At 40.6% G+C, this 15,243-nt stretch overlaps 1 protein-coding gene across 1 annotated transcript; it reads left to right on the forward strand.

Moving 5' to 3' along the window:
• Positions 1 to 9,809: 9,809 nt before the first annotated feature.
• On the forward strand, positions 9,810 to 13,382 carry LOC115955060 (protein FATTY ACID EXPORT 5-like). Its single transcript, XM_031073100.1, has 3 exons — positions 9,810 to 10,132; positions 11,693 to 11,780; positions 13,115 to 13,382. The coding sequence occupies exons 1-3, from the start codon at positions 9,934 to 9,936 to the stop codon at positions 13,185 to 13,187; spliced, it is 360 nt and encodes a 119-aa protein (XP_030928960.1). The 5' UTR covers positions 9,810 to 9,933; the 3' UTR covers positions 13,188 to 13,382.
• Positions 13,383 to 15,243: the final 1,861 nt, after the last annotated feature.

Genomic DNA, 15,243 nt, shown 5'->3' on the forward strand with positions numbered 1-15,243 from the left:
AGAGTGTGCTTTAGCTTTCCAATAGCTCAAAGAATACCTCGCCCGACCACCTATTATGTCCAGTCATGATACCGACGAGGTGTTGTTCGCCTACATCGCAGTAGGCCCTCATGCAGTGAGCTTAGTACTGATCCGAGAAGACAATGGTACGCAACGGCCCGTCTACTATGTAAGCAAATCGCTGCATGAGGCAGAGATCCGCTACCTCCCCCTCGAAAAGGCCATTTTGGCAATCGTATAAGCCACGTGAAAGCTCCCCTACTATTTCCAAGCACACACTGTGGTTGTACTAACTCAGCTTCCGCTAAAGTCCATTCTCCGGAGTGCCGACTACACGGGCAGAATTGCAAAATGGGGAACGATACTGGGCGCCTTTGACATTAGGTACATGCCTCGCACTGCTGTGAAGGGTCAGGTCCTCGCAGATTTAGTAGCCGAATTTGCGGAGCCCATACTAGAAGGAGGGGGAGGGTCACTGAGCTCAGACGGGAAACTGATAAGTGCAATCACTCAACAAGAGCCCAGCTGGTGGAAAGCGTACGTCGACAGCGCAGCCAACCAAAGGGGCTCAGGTGTGGGGCTCGTTCTGGTCTCCCCCGAAAGTATTGCCATCGAAAAATCGTTAAGGCTTGGTTTCTCAGCCATGAATAACGAGGCAGAGTATGAGGCACTATTGGAAGGAATGTCAATGATCCAGAAACTGGGTGGAAGATCCGCGAGCATATTTTCTGACTCAAGACTTGTCGTCGGACAAGTAAATGGGGAGTTGGAGGCGAAAGATGAAAGAATGCAGGAGTACCTAGCCCAGGTTAAACGCCTACAGACCCATTTTTGTCACTTCCATCTGGCGCATGTGTCAAGAAGCGGGAACACCCATGCTGATTCTCTTGCAATGCTAGCCACCTCCTCGGCTCAGCCACTTCCCCGGGTTATTCTAGTAGAAGATCTGTACCGCCCAACGACGACAAAGGCCAATGAAATACGAGTCCACAACGTCAGGGCTGGGCCTAGTTAGATGGATCCTCTAGTGCTATTCTTAAAACACGGCACCTTACCAGACGATAAGAATGAGGCCGACAAAATTAGAAGAAAGGCCTCTCAATTCTGGTTGTCCGAGGACTCAAAACTGTACAGGCGCTCATTCTCAGGGCCATACTTGCTGTGTGTGCACCCAGAGGCCACTGAACTCATCCTGGAGGAACTGCATGAAGAAATTTGTGGAAGTCATACGGGGGGTAGGTCCCTATCCCATAGGGCCATAACGCAGGGTTACTGGTGGCCGAACATGCAAAAAGAGGTGCAGGAATACGTGAAGAAGTGCGACCAGTGTCAAAGGTTTGCTCCGAATATACACCAGCCTGGAGGAAACCTTAACCCACTGTCCAGCCCTTGGCCATTCGCACAGTGGGGCCTAGACATCCTGGGACCATTCCCCAAAGCAGCAGGGAACAAGAGATATATCCTCGTCGGCATGGATTATTTCAAGAAATGGGTCGAAGCTGAGGCGTTGGCGAATATCAGGGATGTTGATGCCAAGAAATTTATTTGGAAAAATATTGTCACTAGATTCGGGATACCTCACACACTGATCTCAGACAATGGCCTCCAGTTTGATAGTAAAGCTTTCAGAAGGTACTGCAGTGAGCTGGGAATTACCAACAGATACTCCACACCAACTTACCCGCAGGGTAATGGGCAGGCAGAGGCCGTCAACAAAACTATTGTGAATGGGTTGAAAAAAAGGTTAGATGATGCGAAAAGAAGGTGGGTTGAAGAGTTGGGCCATGTCTTGTGGACATACCACACCACACCCCGCAGGTCCACAGGGGAAACCCCCTTTTCGATGACCTATGGGGGCAAGGCTGTCATTCCACTGGAGGTAAACTTCCCAACACAAAGAACCACTACATTCTGCCCCAGTGTCAACAACGGACTTTTGGAAAAAAGCTTGGACCTCATCGAGGAAAGAAGGGAAAGCGCAATGGTCCAACTTGCCCACTATCAGCAAAAGCTCAAGCAAGGTTACGATGCCAAGTTGAAACTGAGGCCCTTGGCGCCTGGGGATCTGGTACTAAGGAAAGTCCTTGGCACTACGAGAAACCCTGCGTGGGGGAAGCTCGGACTAAATTAAGAAGGCCCATATCGTATCACTTCCATAGCCAGCATAGGAGCCTACTTTTTGGAAGATTTGGATGAACATGTAGTGCCACGCCCTTAGAATGTAAATAACTTGAAAATGTACTGTTATTAATGAAAGACATAATTCTTTGCGCCATCTTACTGTACAGCTACTTGGAATAAGTGTTAAACAGAACCCAAGTACTGCCTGGCTCCTCGGACAACAGGCTTAGGGGAAATTAATAGTTCTATCATTTTCAACAAGTGTTAAACAGAACCCAAGTACTGCCTGGATCCTCGGACCACAGACTTGGGAGAAATTAACCTCGAAACTGTTTTCAATAAGTGTTAAACAGAATCTAAGTACTACCTGGCCCCTCGGACCACAGGCTTGGGGGAAATTAACAGTTCTATCATTTTCCACAAGTGTTAAACAGAACCTAAGTACTGCCTGGCCCCTCGGACCACAGGCTTGGGGGAAATTAACAGTTCTATCATTTTCCACAAGTGTTAAACAGAACCTAAGTACTGCCTGGCCCCTCGAACCACAGGCTTGGAGGAAATTAACAGTTCTATCATTTTCCACAAGTGTTAAACAGAACCTAAGTACTGCCTGACTCCTCGGACCACAGGCTTGGGGGAAATTAACAGTTCTATCATTTTCAACAAGTGTTAAACAGAACCTAAGTACTGCCTGACTCCTCGGACCACAGGCTTGGAGGAAATTAACAGTTCTATCATTTTCAACAAGTGTTAAACAGAACCCAAGTACTGCCTGGCCCCTCAGACCACAGGCTTGGGGGAAATTAACAGTTCTATCATTTTCAACAAGTGTTAAACAGAACCCAAGTACTGCCTAGATCCTCGGACCACAGGCTTGGGGGAAATTAACCTTGAAGCCGTTTTCAATAAGTGTTAAACAGAACCTAAGTATTGCCTGGCCCCTCGGACCACAGGCTTGGGGGAAATTAACAGTTCTATCATTTTCCACAAGTGTTAAACAGAACCCAAGTACTGCCTGACTCCTCAGACTACAGGCTTGGGGGAAATTAACAGTTCTATCATTTTCAACAAGTGTTAAACAAAACCCAAGTACTGTCTGGCTCCTCGGACCACAGGCTTGGGGGAAATTAACAGTTCTATCATTTTCAACAAGTGTTAAACAGAACCCAAGTACTGCCTGGCCCCTCAGACCACAAGCTTGGGGGAAATTAACAGTTCTATCATTTTCAACAAGTGTTAAACAGAACCTAAGTACTGCCTGGATCCTCGGACCACAGGTTTGGGGGAAATTAACCTCGAAGCCGTTTTCAATAAGTGTTAAACAAAACCTAAGTACTGCCTAGCTCCTTGGACCACAGGCTTGGGGGAAATTAATAGTTCTATCATTTTCCACAAGTGTTAAACAGAACCCAAGTACTGCCTGGCTCCTCGGACCACAGGCTTGGGGGAAATTAATAGTTCTATCATTTTCCACAAGTGTTAAACAAAACCCAAGTACTGTCTGGCTCCTCGGACCACAAGCTTGGGGGAAATTAACAGTTTTATCAGTTTCGCCAAGTGTTAAACAAAACCCAAGTACTGCATGGCTCCTCAGACCACAGGCTTGGGGGAAATTAACAACTCTATCATTTCTCACTAAGTATTAGATAGAATCCAAGTCCTGCCTGGTCCCTCAGATCACAAGTTTTGAGGAAGTTAACCTGGGAGCAGTTTTACTTAGTCATTGACTATCATTTTTTACTCATTGATTATCATTTTTTACACATTAACTCTTTCATGACTTGGTTCTCAATAGTTAGTGGCAGAGTAGATATTCATTTATAATGAAAGCAGAGAGATAAAAGTGCAACAAAATCTAAAGGAAAATGATATCATTCATTGAAATCCAAAAATGTTCTTCCATATACGTTAACGATACAAAATGTAAGGATTAAAGAAAACAGCTACAGATAAAGTCCTACACTACTTTCTTAAATCCTAACCCTAAGCAGGCTCAGGTTGAACATCTCCTGCCTGAGGTCCTAGAACAGCCTCCTTGGCTTGCGCGACAACATCCCTGATTGAGAGACTGTCCTCAGGCGATTTATCCTTCGCGGCCGGCTGTGTCCCCTCAGCCTCGGGCACATGGGAGTCCGAAGTTAGGTCCTTCGAAGGAAGAGGTTCCTCAGGAGCAGCCGAATTCGGAATCTCTCGAATATCTTCCGGGAAAAAGATATTCTCAGCTTTCCGGAGATCAGAGTCCACTGGAACTGCCACCCGATCCAAGGCTACACCCCAAGATATAGTGATGTAATCCCTGCATACGGCGGCTACCTCCTTAGTCAGCCTAATCTCGATGTCTGTAACACCACTATCATATGAGGCCGACACCGCTTTCTCAGCCGCCTCCCTGGCCACGCGAGCAGCCTCCTGGACCTTTGCAAGCTCGGCCCTTAGATCTGAGACCGCCTGCTTTTCTGTCGCGAGGTTTGCCTCAAACTGTTGGAGCTGTTGGCGCAGATCCTCAGCCTGCTTGGTGACATTCTTATGGCTGGCCTTGGCGCTCGCACGAGCCCTCTGTACCTCCTTCACCTTGCTACTCAGGCGATCCTTTTCCTGCTTAAGGTCACCGGCAGCCGTCTCAGCAACTTGGCGGGACTTAGCCTCGTTGTGCAGGTCCTCGCGAGCCTTCTTGGCCCACTCCTTGGCAACGAAAATTTGTTGAGTGACCTTCGCAAAAACAAAGACCAAATTAAAAGAGAATGACGAACAAACAGATACGGAATAAGAAAGCTAGATAAGAGAAGTTTTACTTACCATAGCCATGTCTCTCTTCAGCGACATGAAAAGATCTGGTTGCCGAGTAGCCCGAAGACCCTCCATATCTCGAGGCAAAAGGAGGGGCTGTTGCAGGTCCTCGGCCAAGAATGACGCCTGTCCTCGCTGGGCTTTCTAGAGAGTTGTGTCCCAAGAGATCGGAGCGCCATCCAACTCCAGCCATGGTGACCAGGTCCGCTGTTCCCTCCGAATATCAGCCTCGTCTTGGCTATCAACGGATCTGGTCCTCTTCTCTTTGGGCTCTTTAGTCTCTTTACCCTTCTTCTAGTGCTTGGCCTTTTCACGGCCAACCTCACCCTCCTTCAACTCTTCCACAGGCCTTTTTCGCCTCAAATTAGGCATGGGCTGTAGTGCTGCATCCGAGGTGGGAGGAAGAGGAGGAGGAGCCTTGGAAGTAGGCTGCTCCTTTGGGGCATCCTTGGAAGATTGCCATTTATTCCTGTTGGAGAGGAGGCCCCTGAGACCAGACCTGGGTTTCAGATCCATGCCTTCTTCCTCGATATCCTGGTTGGTATCGACTTGTGCAATTACCAAACCAAGATTGGGAGCTGCCGAGGCTCGGTCTAGGTCTGAATCGGAGTCTGAAAGCTCTACTAGCCTGGCCGATACCTCTCCCTCCTCGGCGAAGTGGAACTGGTCTATCTGATCTTCTAACGACGATTGCGAGGAACCAACCTCTTCCACGGGGACAACTGCTGTGGGAAGAATGCGCTGAGCAGGTAGCTGGACAGGAGGTAAGTCTCTAGAAGCGAGAAATCCCGATACGGAGACGTCAATGCGAGCTAGCCTTGGACTACCGGCCCTAATGGCTTGACCAGCGTCTACTACAGATCGCGAGAGAGGCACGTAGTCCAAAATCAGAGGAGCGGACCGCAGTTGCCCGTTCGCGCTCACGTAAATCTCGGACCTTAAAAGAAAGTTGAGTGCCGGAACGTTAACCAAGCTTAGCCGAGGAGACGTTCGCTCCTTGTCTGCGAAGCCTAAAGAAAGGGTTACGTTAGTCCGAGGAGGCAAATAAACAAATTCAAAACTGAAAAGGGAAAAGAAAGCTCAAAACTAAGGTCCCCTCCAGGGGATCTAATTCTACGATGTCCCACCTGGTTTTCCTATCAACCTCACCTCGTCGGACCTGGACTTTAGGTAATATGAGTCGCCGAGGCTATGACATTCATATAGATGAACCACGTAGTGCCAAGAAAGGCCGAGGTTCATCTGATCGTTCAAGGCATCTATGCACCCCAGGATGCGGAACATGTTCGCGGTGCACTGGTGGGGCCAGCCTATGACACGCAAATAATCCCTAGTTATCCTCCCCATTGGGATCGTCATTCCTCCCCATTGGGATCGTCATTCCTCCTTCCACGAAGGCTATCATTGGAATGGCGACCTGTCCCGTCTTTCTCTTGATCAAAATTTCCTCCAAATGGCAATACTCTAAACCCACTTCTGGTGGAATACGGTACTTCACCCTGAAGCCTTCCATACCGGCCGGAGAGTCTACCATTTTCTCAAGCTTACCCATCCCCCTAATCCTAGGCAACGCGACGATGATTTACTTAAGGAATAATGCTGGAAAAGGCAACGGAAAAGAAATGTGCACTTACGGGTGAGGAACTTGTCGGAAATCTTCAAGGGGACGACTGCGAAGGCTTGAACACTTTAAAAGGGAAGGTACTAGAGTGCTCTGAGTGCTTGAGTACTTGTTCAAAAAATGGGGAGGAAGTGCCTTTCAAAAATCTTATATATCCGGGAGAAGCTAGACAGACATACTCCCGCCTAGAGAAATGGAAATGATATCAACCGTTGATCTGGCACCCAACCGTCGGATTGAAAAGATATAAACCCGCTAAAAGCAATAATTAGCACCTCATGGGTCATTAAACGCCTTCAGCATTAATGAGGCACGTGGGAAGCATATCTCCGCACGAGTGAAGCAGGAATCCACAATAAATGATCCTATGAATGTCAAAATCCCGCCTTTCCTCCTCGAACAAGAGAGAAAGAGCTGGAATTTTGAGGGGCTATTGTAGGGGTAAAATTCCCAAAGTCAACAATAGGCCTTGGGCCCCGCACGGAGCCCAACCATGACCAAAAGGGAAAAGGGGGACCAAAAGACTTCCAGCCCAACCCTGTTGAGCCCAGCTTATTTAAAAAGATGCCCGATGAGGAATGTCTCCTCGGACACACAAATACGGGCCCAATGTGCGCCCCATCCACAGTGAAGAATCATCCCAAACAAACGTGGGTAGTAGGATGAGCCTCACACAGCAGGAAGAAAGAAGAAAATGTAAGACGTCCAGGGAGAAACCACAACTGCCGCATTAACTGCAAGGAAGCTACTTTTCCAGCCGCATTAATGTGGAGAAGACAGGCGAATAGTGTTACATTGGCCAATGCAACTTACAGAAAGATAAGGTGGATGTCCGATAGGACAAGCACTCAAGTGAAGGTCCAGATGGTTAACAAGTGTAAGACTCTTATCAATTTAAGGAGGCTATATAAGAAAAGGAAATCCCCATGAAAAGGGGATCGGAAGATTTGAAAACAATAAGGATATAGAAAGAGAGAGGAAGGTAATAGTCTTTGATCAGAGTCAGAGGTGCACCCATATGTCTCCTCGGATTGAGCATCCTGTGGACATTAAGGAGATATTCTTACGTTCAAACTACTGCATGGCATACAATTAATTAACGTTCACTTCGTCCAGCCCTAGTTGTGTAACCCGCTCTCTACAAATTCATTGTCCAGGGTTCTTTGGGCCAAAATCACTTACTTGTTGGGCCTGGGCCCCAAAGATCGACCCTACAATGTACATACTTTAAAAAATGTGCAAGCTGAATGTACATAATTATGAATATTCAGTGAAAAATTGTGTACCCTAAATGTACAAAATTGTGTACGTTGAATATACATAGTTGTGTATATTTTTTAAAAAATTGTATACAGTCTTTAAAATATTGTGTTCATTGAATGTACAAAATTATTTATGTTTTTTGAAAAATTGTGAACATTTTTTGAAAATTGTGTACGTTGAATGTATAGAATCATGTACATTCATAAAAAAATTTGTGCCATAAATGTACAAAATTGTGTAACTTCTTCGAAACATTGTGTACATTGAATGTACAAAATTGTATATATTCTTTGAAAAATGTGTACGTTGAATATATAAAATTGTTAAATATTTTTAAAATTTGTGTACATTGAATATACATAATTGTGCATATTCTTAAAAAAATGTGGACATTGAATCTACAAAATATTGAACATTCTTTAATAAATTGTGTATGTTGAATATACAAAATTGTGTGTTTTTTTTTTGGTTGAAAATTTGTGTACATGTACTAAATTGTGTACTTTTTTTTGAAAAATTGTATATTTTGAATATACATAATTATTTACATTCTATGAAAAATTGTGTACATTGAATATAAAGAATTGAGTATGTTCTTTGAAAAATTGTTTACAATTGAATATAAAGAATTGTATATATTTTTTTATAAAAATTGTGTGCGTTGAATGTAAAAAATTGAATATGCTTTTACCCATTAATAAAAACTTGCTACCTAAAATTTGTTGTAATAATAATTCGAAAGTTAGAAAATTTAAAGACCTAACAGCCTGCCATCTAAGATTTATTGTGGTACCTCAAACCACTTGTGATTGAGAAAAAAACACTAGACATTGGTAGCATAGCAATGACTAAGAGGTTTATTGGTAGCATGAGCAATGACATTACTGCCATTATATAGAGAATGACAATCATCTTCATAATAGGAAGTCTTCCCCTTCGATTCATTTTATTTTCTAGCCTTTAAGTTCCAAAGTTTGTATTGGTAGAAAGTTTTAGTCTAATAACTCATCAGTTATTGTAGATTATAACATGTATTTATATGATTGACCATCAAACCGTTATAATATTTATCTTTGCCCTTTCACATAATCAGAGGAACCTAACAATGAAGGAGTTGCATTCACATAGAGACCACTAATAAAGATTATGATCCACAAATAAACAAAACCTTGGACCTTTCCTAATCAAGAATTCTTCATCTAAGACATTACCTTTTGCCAAGAATGGATTCACCATTCATACACAAGAACACTAACCTCTTGAGTAATGAAAAATATGGTAAAGGAAACTAGTAATTTTAGATTTCATGATTGTAGCAATTATTGGATATGCTTATATTGAGAGCTAAACGTAAAGTTTACTTCGCGTATGGATTTGAGATCCATGGTATGAAATTTTTTTGAATTTGCTATAGAACAAATGAGATATCATGTGTGGGTTCTAGCTAGCTCAACTAGTAAAGTCTCTGATAGTTGAATAAATGATCTAAGATTCAATCTCCGCCTACACCAATAACTAATTGGTGTCTTGGTCTGATGATTAAAAACTATTATTAGGAACAGACGCTATGTGTTAAAACTCTCTCTCTCAAGAAAATAAAAAAAATCATGTTATAAATAAATTTATTAATAGATTTATTTTGTATTCATTCATAGTTTTTTTTTTTTTTTTTCTTGAATTTCTAATATTTTAAATAGCAAAAAAAATGTTATTTAATTATAGTGCACATGTATTGTCTTTTTTTTTTTTTTTAAACTGTTTATAATTGCCCAAAAAAAAAAAAAAATTTCCTATCCTAAATAATATTGTCTGGGTTAAGAATCTTGTATCAAAACTTAAAAGAATCATTTGAATAACTGAACAAACACCACGCGCGCACGATTATGGGTTGATACCGTTGTACTTGTGTCCGCCACGCGAAAATGACGAAATACGACGTCGTACTCGTACCCCTGCCTATATCGTGGAAAAGAAGACTATTCCACGCGCCACAAAAAAGTCCAAACGCAACCAAAACAGAATAAAGCCCAGAACTTTTCTATTTTGATCTGTGAAATACTGACCAAAAAAAAAAGACTTTTGTTGAGCTCAAATTTTCCAGGACTCCGAAGAATTTTCCCGAGAAAACCCAGTTGGAAAAAATGCACGATTTCTGCTTCACGATCCCGTACGGGCTGGTTCTGATTGTAGGAGGAGTTGTTGGGTATATGAAGAAAGGAAGCACAGCTTCTTTGGGTGGAGGTGTGGGCATTGGATTGGTGCTCATTCTTGCTGGGTATCTCAGCCTTGACGCTTTCAAGAAGAGGAAGAACTCGTACCTCGCTTTCGTCATTGAGACTGGTACGCTTTTTCTTTTTTTGGATTTGGTTTCTTTATGTTGTTGCAAGTTCTGTGTTTTTTGTTTGTTAAGAAAATGAAATTGTTTTTGTTAATGGGTGTACGATGTAATAGTTGTAGTAAGATTGTGTAAGGTAGATTTAGAGACAAAGTCTGATCTAATGTTTTATTTAGGATTGAGCTCTTGGGGAATTGCAAGGTCTTTGTTTCCTAAAATTTTTCTATTTGTGAGTTAGTCCAAGAAGTTATTTTTATGGTGAGGTTGTGGAAGGTCAATGTAGAGAAAAAGTCTGATCTGGGTCTATGTTTATTTGGGATTATGCTTTTGTTTTGTTTTGTTTGGGATTGTAAAATTTGTGTTGTTTGTGGTTTGGTAGCTGTGTAGGAAATCTGATTTTTTGTTTTCTTCTTCTTGTTTGGTGTTGGGGTTCTTATTTGGTTTCCTAAATATCTTGTTTTTAAAATGTTCTGGTCTTAATTGAAGCTCTGTACTACTGTATAGTTCGGAGACTTTGATTTTTAGGAGACTTCAATTTTCGTCTGTTCAAAATTGTTGTAACATTTGGTGCTTTTAATCATTTTGGCTATGATGGAGTATAATGAGAGAGAGAGAGAGAGATCTTTTTTTTTTATTTTTATTAAATGTTTAAATTAATTGAAAAGTCTCCAAGGGGGAGGCCACTGTAGAAGCACACTTTTGTCCCAACTAAGCACAACCTGGAAATGTAGAGAATCATCGAAATTTTGGGGGGGAAAAAAAGGAAATTTACTAATTTAGAGGAATTCAAGAAAATAGAGAGCGTAAGAAAGTAGGCTTAAGCTTGGTAATAGGCTGCTTAAAGGAAATTTTTTGTTTTTCCTTTGCAAGCCTCTGGTCTTCTTCTTTTCCTCAGGGTTAAAGTATATGTAGCTACATAATCACAAAGGATCATGTTCATTATTATAATGGATGGCTTCTAGTGCCAATGAGCTCTAGTTGAAATGGTACTTCCTCCTTGCATAAGAGTGGAGGGTGAGGTTGTGGGTTCAAAATCCATTGGGTGCATGTATAACTTACCAATTAAAAAGCGAAGGTGGCTTCTGGTAACGGCCTCACTTTGTGATTTTTGACAAGCCATCAGCTTATAATGCAATGTGAAGTTGCAAAATAGCTGATTTGTTTAGATTATCGAGAAATATTATGGTTTTTGTTGTTTACATTTTGTAATTCCTGTTTTCCAACAATCTATTTTTTTTAAAATTATTATTAAAAAAAAAAAAAGCGATTTCAAGAGAGGAAGATTTGTAAAATGATGTATGTGTGCATATGCACAAAAACAGATTTTACTGGAGCTGATTTTATTAGAAAAACCAAAAATAAACCACAATTCCTTTATTTTCTTTTCCTTTAAATTTATTTGAACTGATATTAGTAGAAGACAAACCAGAAAAGAAAAACACACTTCCATTCTTTCTGTGGTTTTCTTTTACTTTTTCTAACCTCTTCAAATCTGATTTTGTGCTTGCTGTATCCTTCACCTAAAACCAATAGCCATTTTGATCTGATATGTGCCCCTAAAACAGGTTGTGCAGCTGCACTCACATGGGTCATGGCACAGCGCTATATGCAAACCTCTAAGATCATGCCAGCTGGTGTTGTTGCTGGTATCAGGTAAGTTGAGGATTAATTCTGCTTTTAAGTATTTGTGCTTTTCATACTTTAAATATATCGCTACTAGTGGAAACTTAATGTAGCATCTACATGATGAGTATCATATGCTGCTTTTATGCACCAAAATTCATTTATTACTATCTCTTGCATTTGGTTTGCCTTTTTATTTTATTTTATATATATTTAAATTTTCATATGAATATCTTGCATTTATTCAATGAAAGATGAAATTTACTCTTTTCACAAGTTAATCCCATTGCCATGTCCATCATATCATATTCTTCCCTTTCTAGCATGGCAATGTGGTTCAGGTTGTGAAGCAAATGAACTCTAGCTTCAGTATCACTTACTTTCCCCTTAAAAATGGGACTGAAGTTTGGATGTGGGTTCAAGACCCATTGGGTGTGTCTGCTTTGCTTACTAATTAGAATTATTGATAATATGGTTCTGCATATAGGGGATTACAGTTATTATTATTGAGTCATTAATCATTACCTCTTTGCTGGTTTCAGTAAGGGTTGTGCATGCAAGTAGGGGACATCTGAAATCCCACGAGCATTCATGCTCTTGTGGTTATTAGTTTGGGTCTGATGTTCCATTTGAAATGAGAATGCTGAAAGTCAGTCATTGCCAATGATTTGTGAACATGACTCCCTCATTTTCTGAACATGCAAATTCTCTTGAATGACTAAAAAAAAAATCTTTTAGTTTTAATTGAATAAGTTATTTTGTACTCTAGAGTACGAGTTGAGGCTTATTAGATATTTTGCAATTTTTATTAATGTTCCTGTGTGCCAGGCAACCGTTGTAAGTTTCTTTTTGGAGCACATGATATTTTTGCATGTGTCCTTGTATCTTCTGAGGAGTCGAGATAGTTGAAATGAGATGTTAGAATGTGACATGGATAAGTTAGTGTCATGAAAATGATGATCTAGGAGCCACCCTTGTCTTTTAGGAAAAACTTGACATGATTCGATGGAAAATGAAAACTGCTGCTTATTGGTGGTGAGTTCAGTTTACATTCATCAAATTAAACTTTGCTTCTTCTTGAAAGCTCTTGCAAACATCTACTGGTCAAATGTTATATCTCTAAAGGTGAATGTATCTTTGTCCAGCTGTAATGTAGTCTTCTGGTTAGTTGATTGTAGTATTCAACTGATGATCTTAGTATCTTACCCTCCATCCCATTTTTGAGGGGGGAAATACCAATTTAGATAAATTTTAGTTTTTACAAGAGTTCCTGATAGATATATAGTTACTTGGATTTTCCTTGTCAATACAACATATATTTGAATCTCCCAGCTAATATGCTTGCCATTTGGCTTTTCTTGCAGTGCTATCATGACTGCATTTTATCTGTACAAAATTGCAACTGGTGGCAACCATATCCCAGCCAAGGCCGATTAATGGTGTAGAGGATTTCTTTCTAATATTTCACTTTTCAGAGCTGTATGGATCACACATATCTATATGCTTCTACGGGTTGTTCATAGATTTTTATCTATGCTGTATTGCTAGCTATTGGTTGTGTATGAAACAAAAGATGGATTGGGTCCTAGAAATTGAATGAGACCTGCTTTCAGGCCAAGCTTGTGCTTGTTACCCTCTTTTTTCTCCCTCTAAACCTCTTCTTTCATTCATTCTTTTCTTTTCTTTTAATAAGTTGATAGAGTTGTAGACCAAAAAGAAGGAAAGCCTGACCTGTGAATATATTTTCCTTAAAAGATAATCATATATAGAACCAAAGGAAACATCACAAGAGTCAGCCGTCAGAGCTCTAACAAAAGAAGCAAGAAATTTAGTTGGATTATGGATGTAGAGCTCCTAAGAACCTAATTCCCATATCCTATTGATTGAGTTTGTGAGCAATTGTGTAATGAATTCTCAACACCAATTAAATAGCTCATAGCAAAATTCCTAAAAAAGTATTCTCATATCTTCAACTATGGTTGCATGGACAACACCAAGCTATCCTCTTTTGAAGATGAATCAGACCCCAAAGCTGCATCTCTACCCTTCATGGAAAACGAGATATACTACCCACGCTGATGCAAGCTCTTCCGCTACTATGACATCACAAGGCCTAAATGATTCTTGTCCAAGCCTTCAAGCTTCAAACATTTTTGCCACTCGCTAACATGAAAACTGTTAGGCAGCATCAATCTTTCTTAACTGTCACATCCGCGTTCAGCTTGATCTGGTTTTCTAAAGGGTGGTGTCCATCGTTCCAACTTTAGTAACTTCAGGGATTTTAGCTATTGAGTTCTCTATTTTTAGGAACTCTGAAAGGCTTTTGTCACTAAGTTTGGCGCAACTAAGTGCACAGATGTGTTTGCTTTTTCCATGCATGCTTTGGCTTCTCAATTTCCTTACTGTGTCCGTTGCCACGGTAGGAAATGCTCCTCTGATTATTGGTTTGGGGAGAAATGCTTGCTCCCCAAGATGCATGGGTCCCACTTCCAATGTTATGAAATTTGAATAAGCTTGTTCCCATTGCCATCGAAACTTTACAACACGAATGGGATAGTCGGGATCCATTTTTTCTGTGTTCCCCATGGAATCAAGCTTTTGGAGTTTTGCTTAGACTTCCTTAACGTCTTTAAGAGTATGATATGTACATGTTATCCTTAATGAGCTTGTTTCAAATGCCCTCATTGATCAATCGTGTTGAGGTAGATTGCTAACAAGCGGCCAAAATGGCCAAATACCACTTAGAAATAATTGGTATTCTACTATTGTTTGCGAAATATTTAGCAATTTATCACCTTTTTGAAACTTGAATTTGACATATAACTTGAGTTCTATAAAAATATGCCACGGTGGCACCTATTGACATGGACTATTTTAATTAAAAAAGATGACATAGGGTTTATGAAAATTGGTTACCTTGTAATATGAAACTCGAGCTCTATAAGCTCGAGTAATGAGTAAAATGTGATCTTTTGTTGGACTGAACACGTGATGGAGCCAAAAAAAAAAAAAAAAAACTTTATCATTACAAAGTACAACACTTGGACTTATGAAAAGCCTAGCCGTAGTAGTGTAGCTGAAGTGTGCATTTGGAATTTCTTAAAAAATCAGTTTTTTTTACTATTCAGCTTATTTTTGCTACTTTTTAGAGGTCTCATTACACATTTTGGTACTGTTTATGAGTTTCACTGTTTATTTCAACTATTTTTTAGCTTTATCTATAGTACTTTCAGTAAAAAGTTTTCAGTTTCAGCTAAATAAACTGTTCCCAAACAGACACGAAGTGTAGCAGAAATCAATTGCTGCTGTAGCTGTAGCAAGTCTCTGTCCAATGGAGTCTGTACGTTTTTAGACCCTTTAACACAAGTTGTTTAACCTAGTTATTTAGCCAAGATATTATTTAGATAAATTATTCAGTTTTAGGCTAACACAATAAATTCATATCATGTAAATAAAGCGGAAATATAAAGAACATAACGATATGATAATCCAG

The sequence above is a fragment of the Quercus lobata genome, chromosome 8, assembly GCF_001633185.2.
Source record: "Quercus lobata isolate SW786 chromosome 8, ValleyOak3.0 Primary Assembly, whole genome shotgun sequence".
Taxonomy (NCBI): domain Eukaryota; kingdom Viridiplantae; phylum Streptophyta; class Magnoliopsida; order Fagales; family Fagaceae; genus Quercus; species Quercus lobata.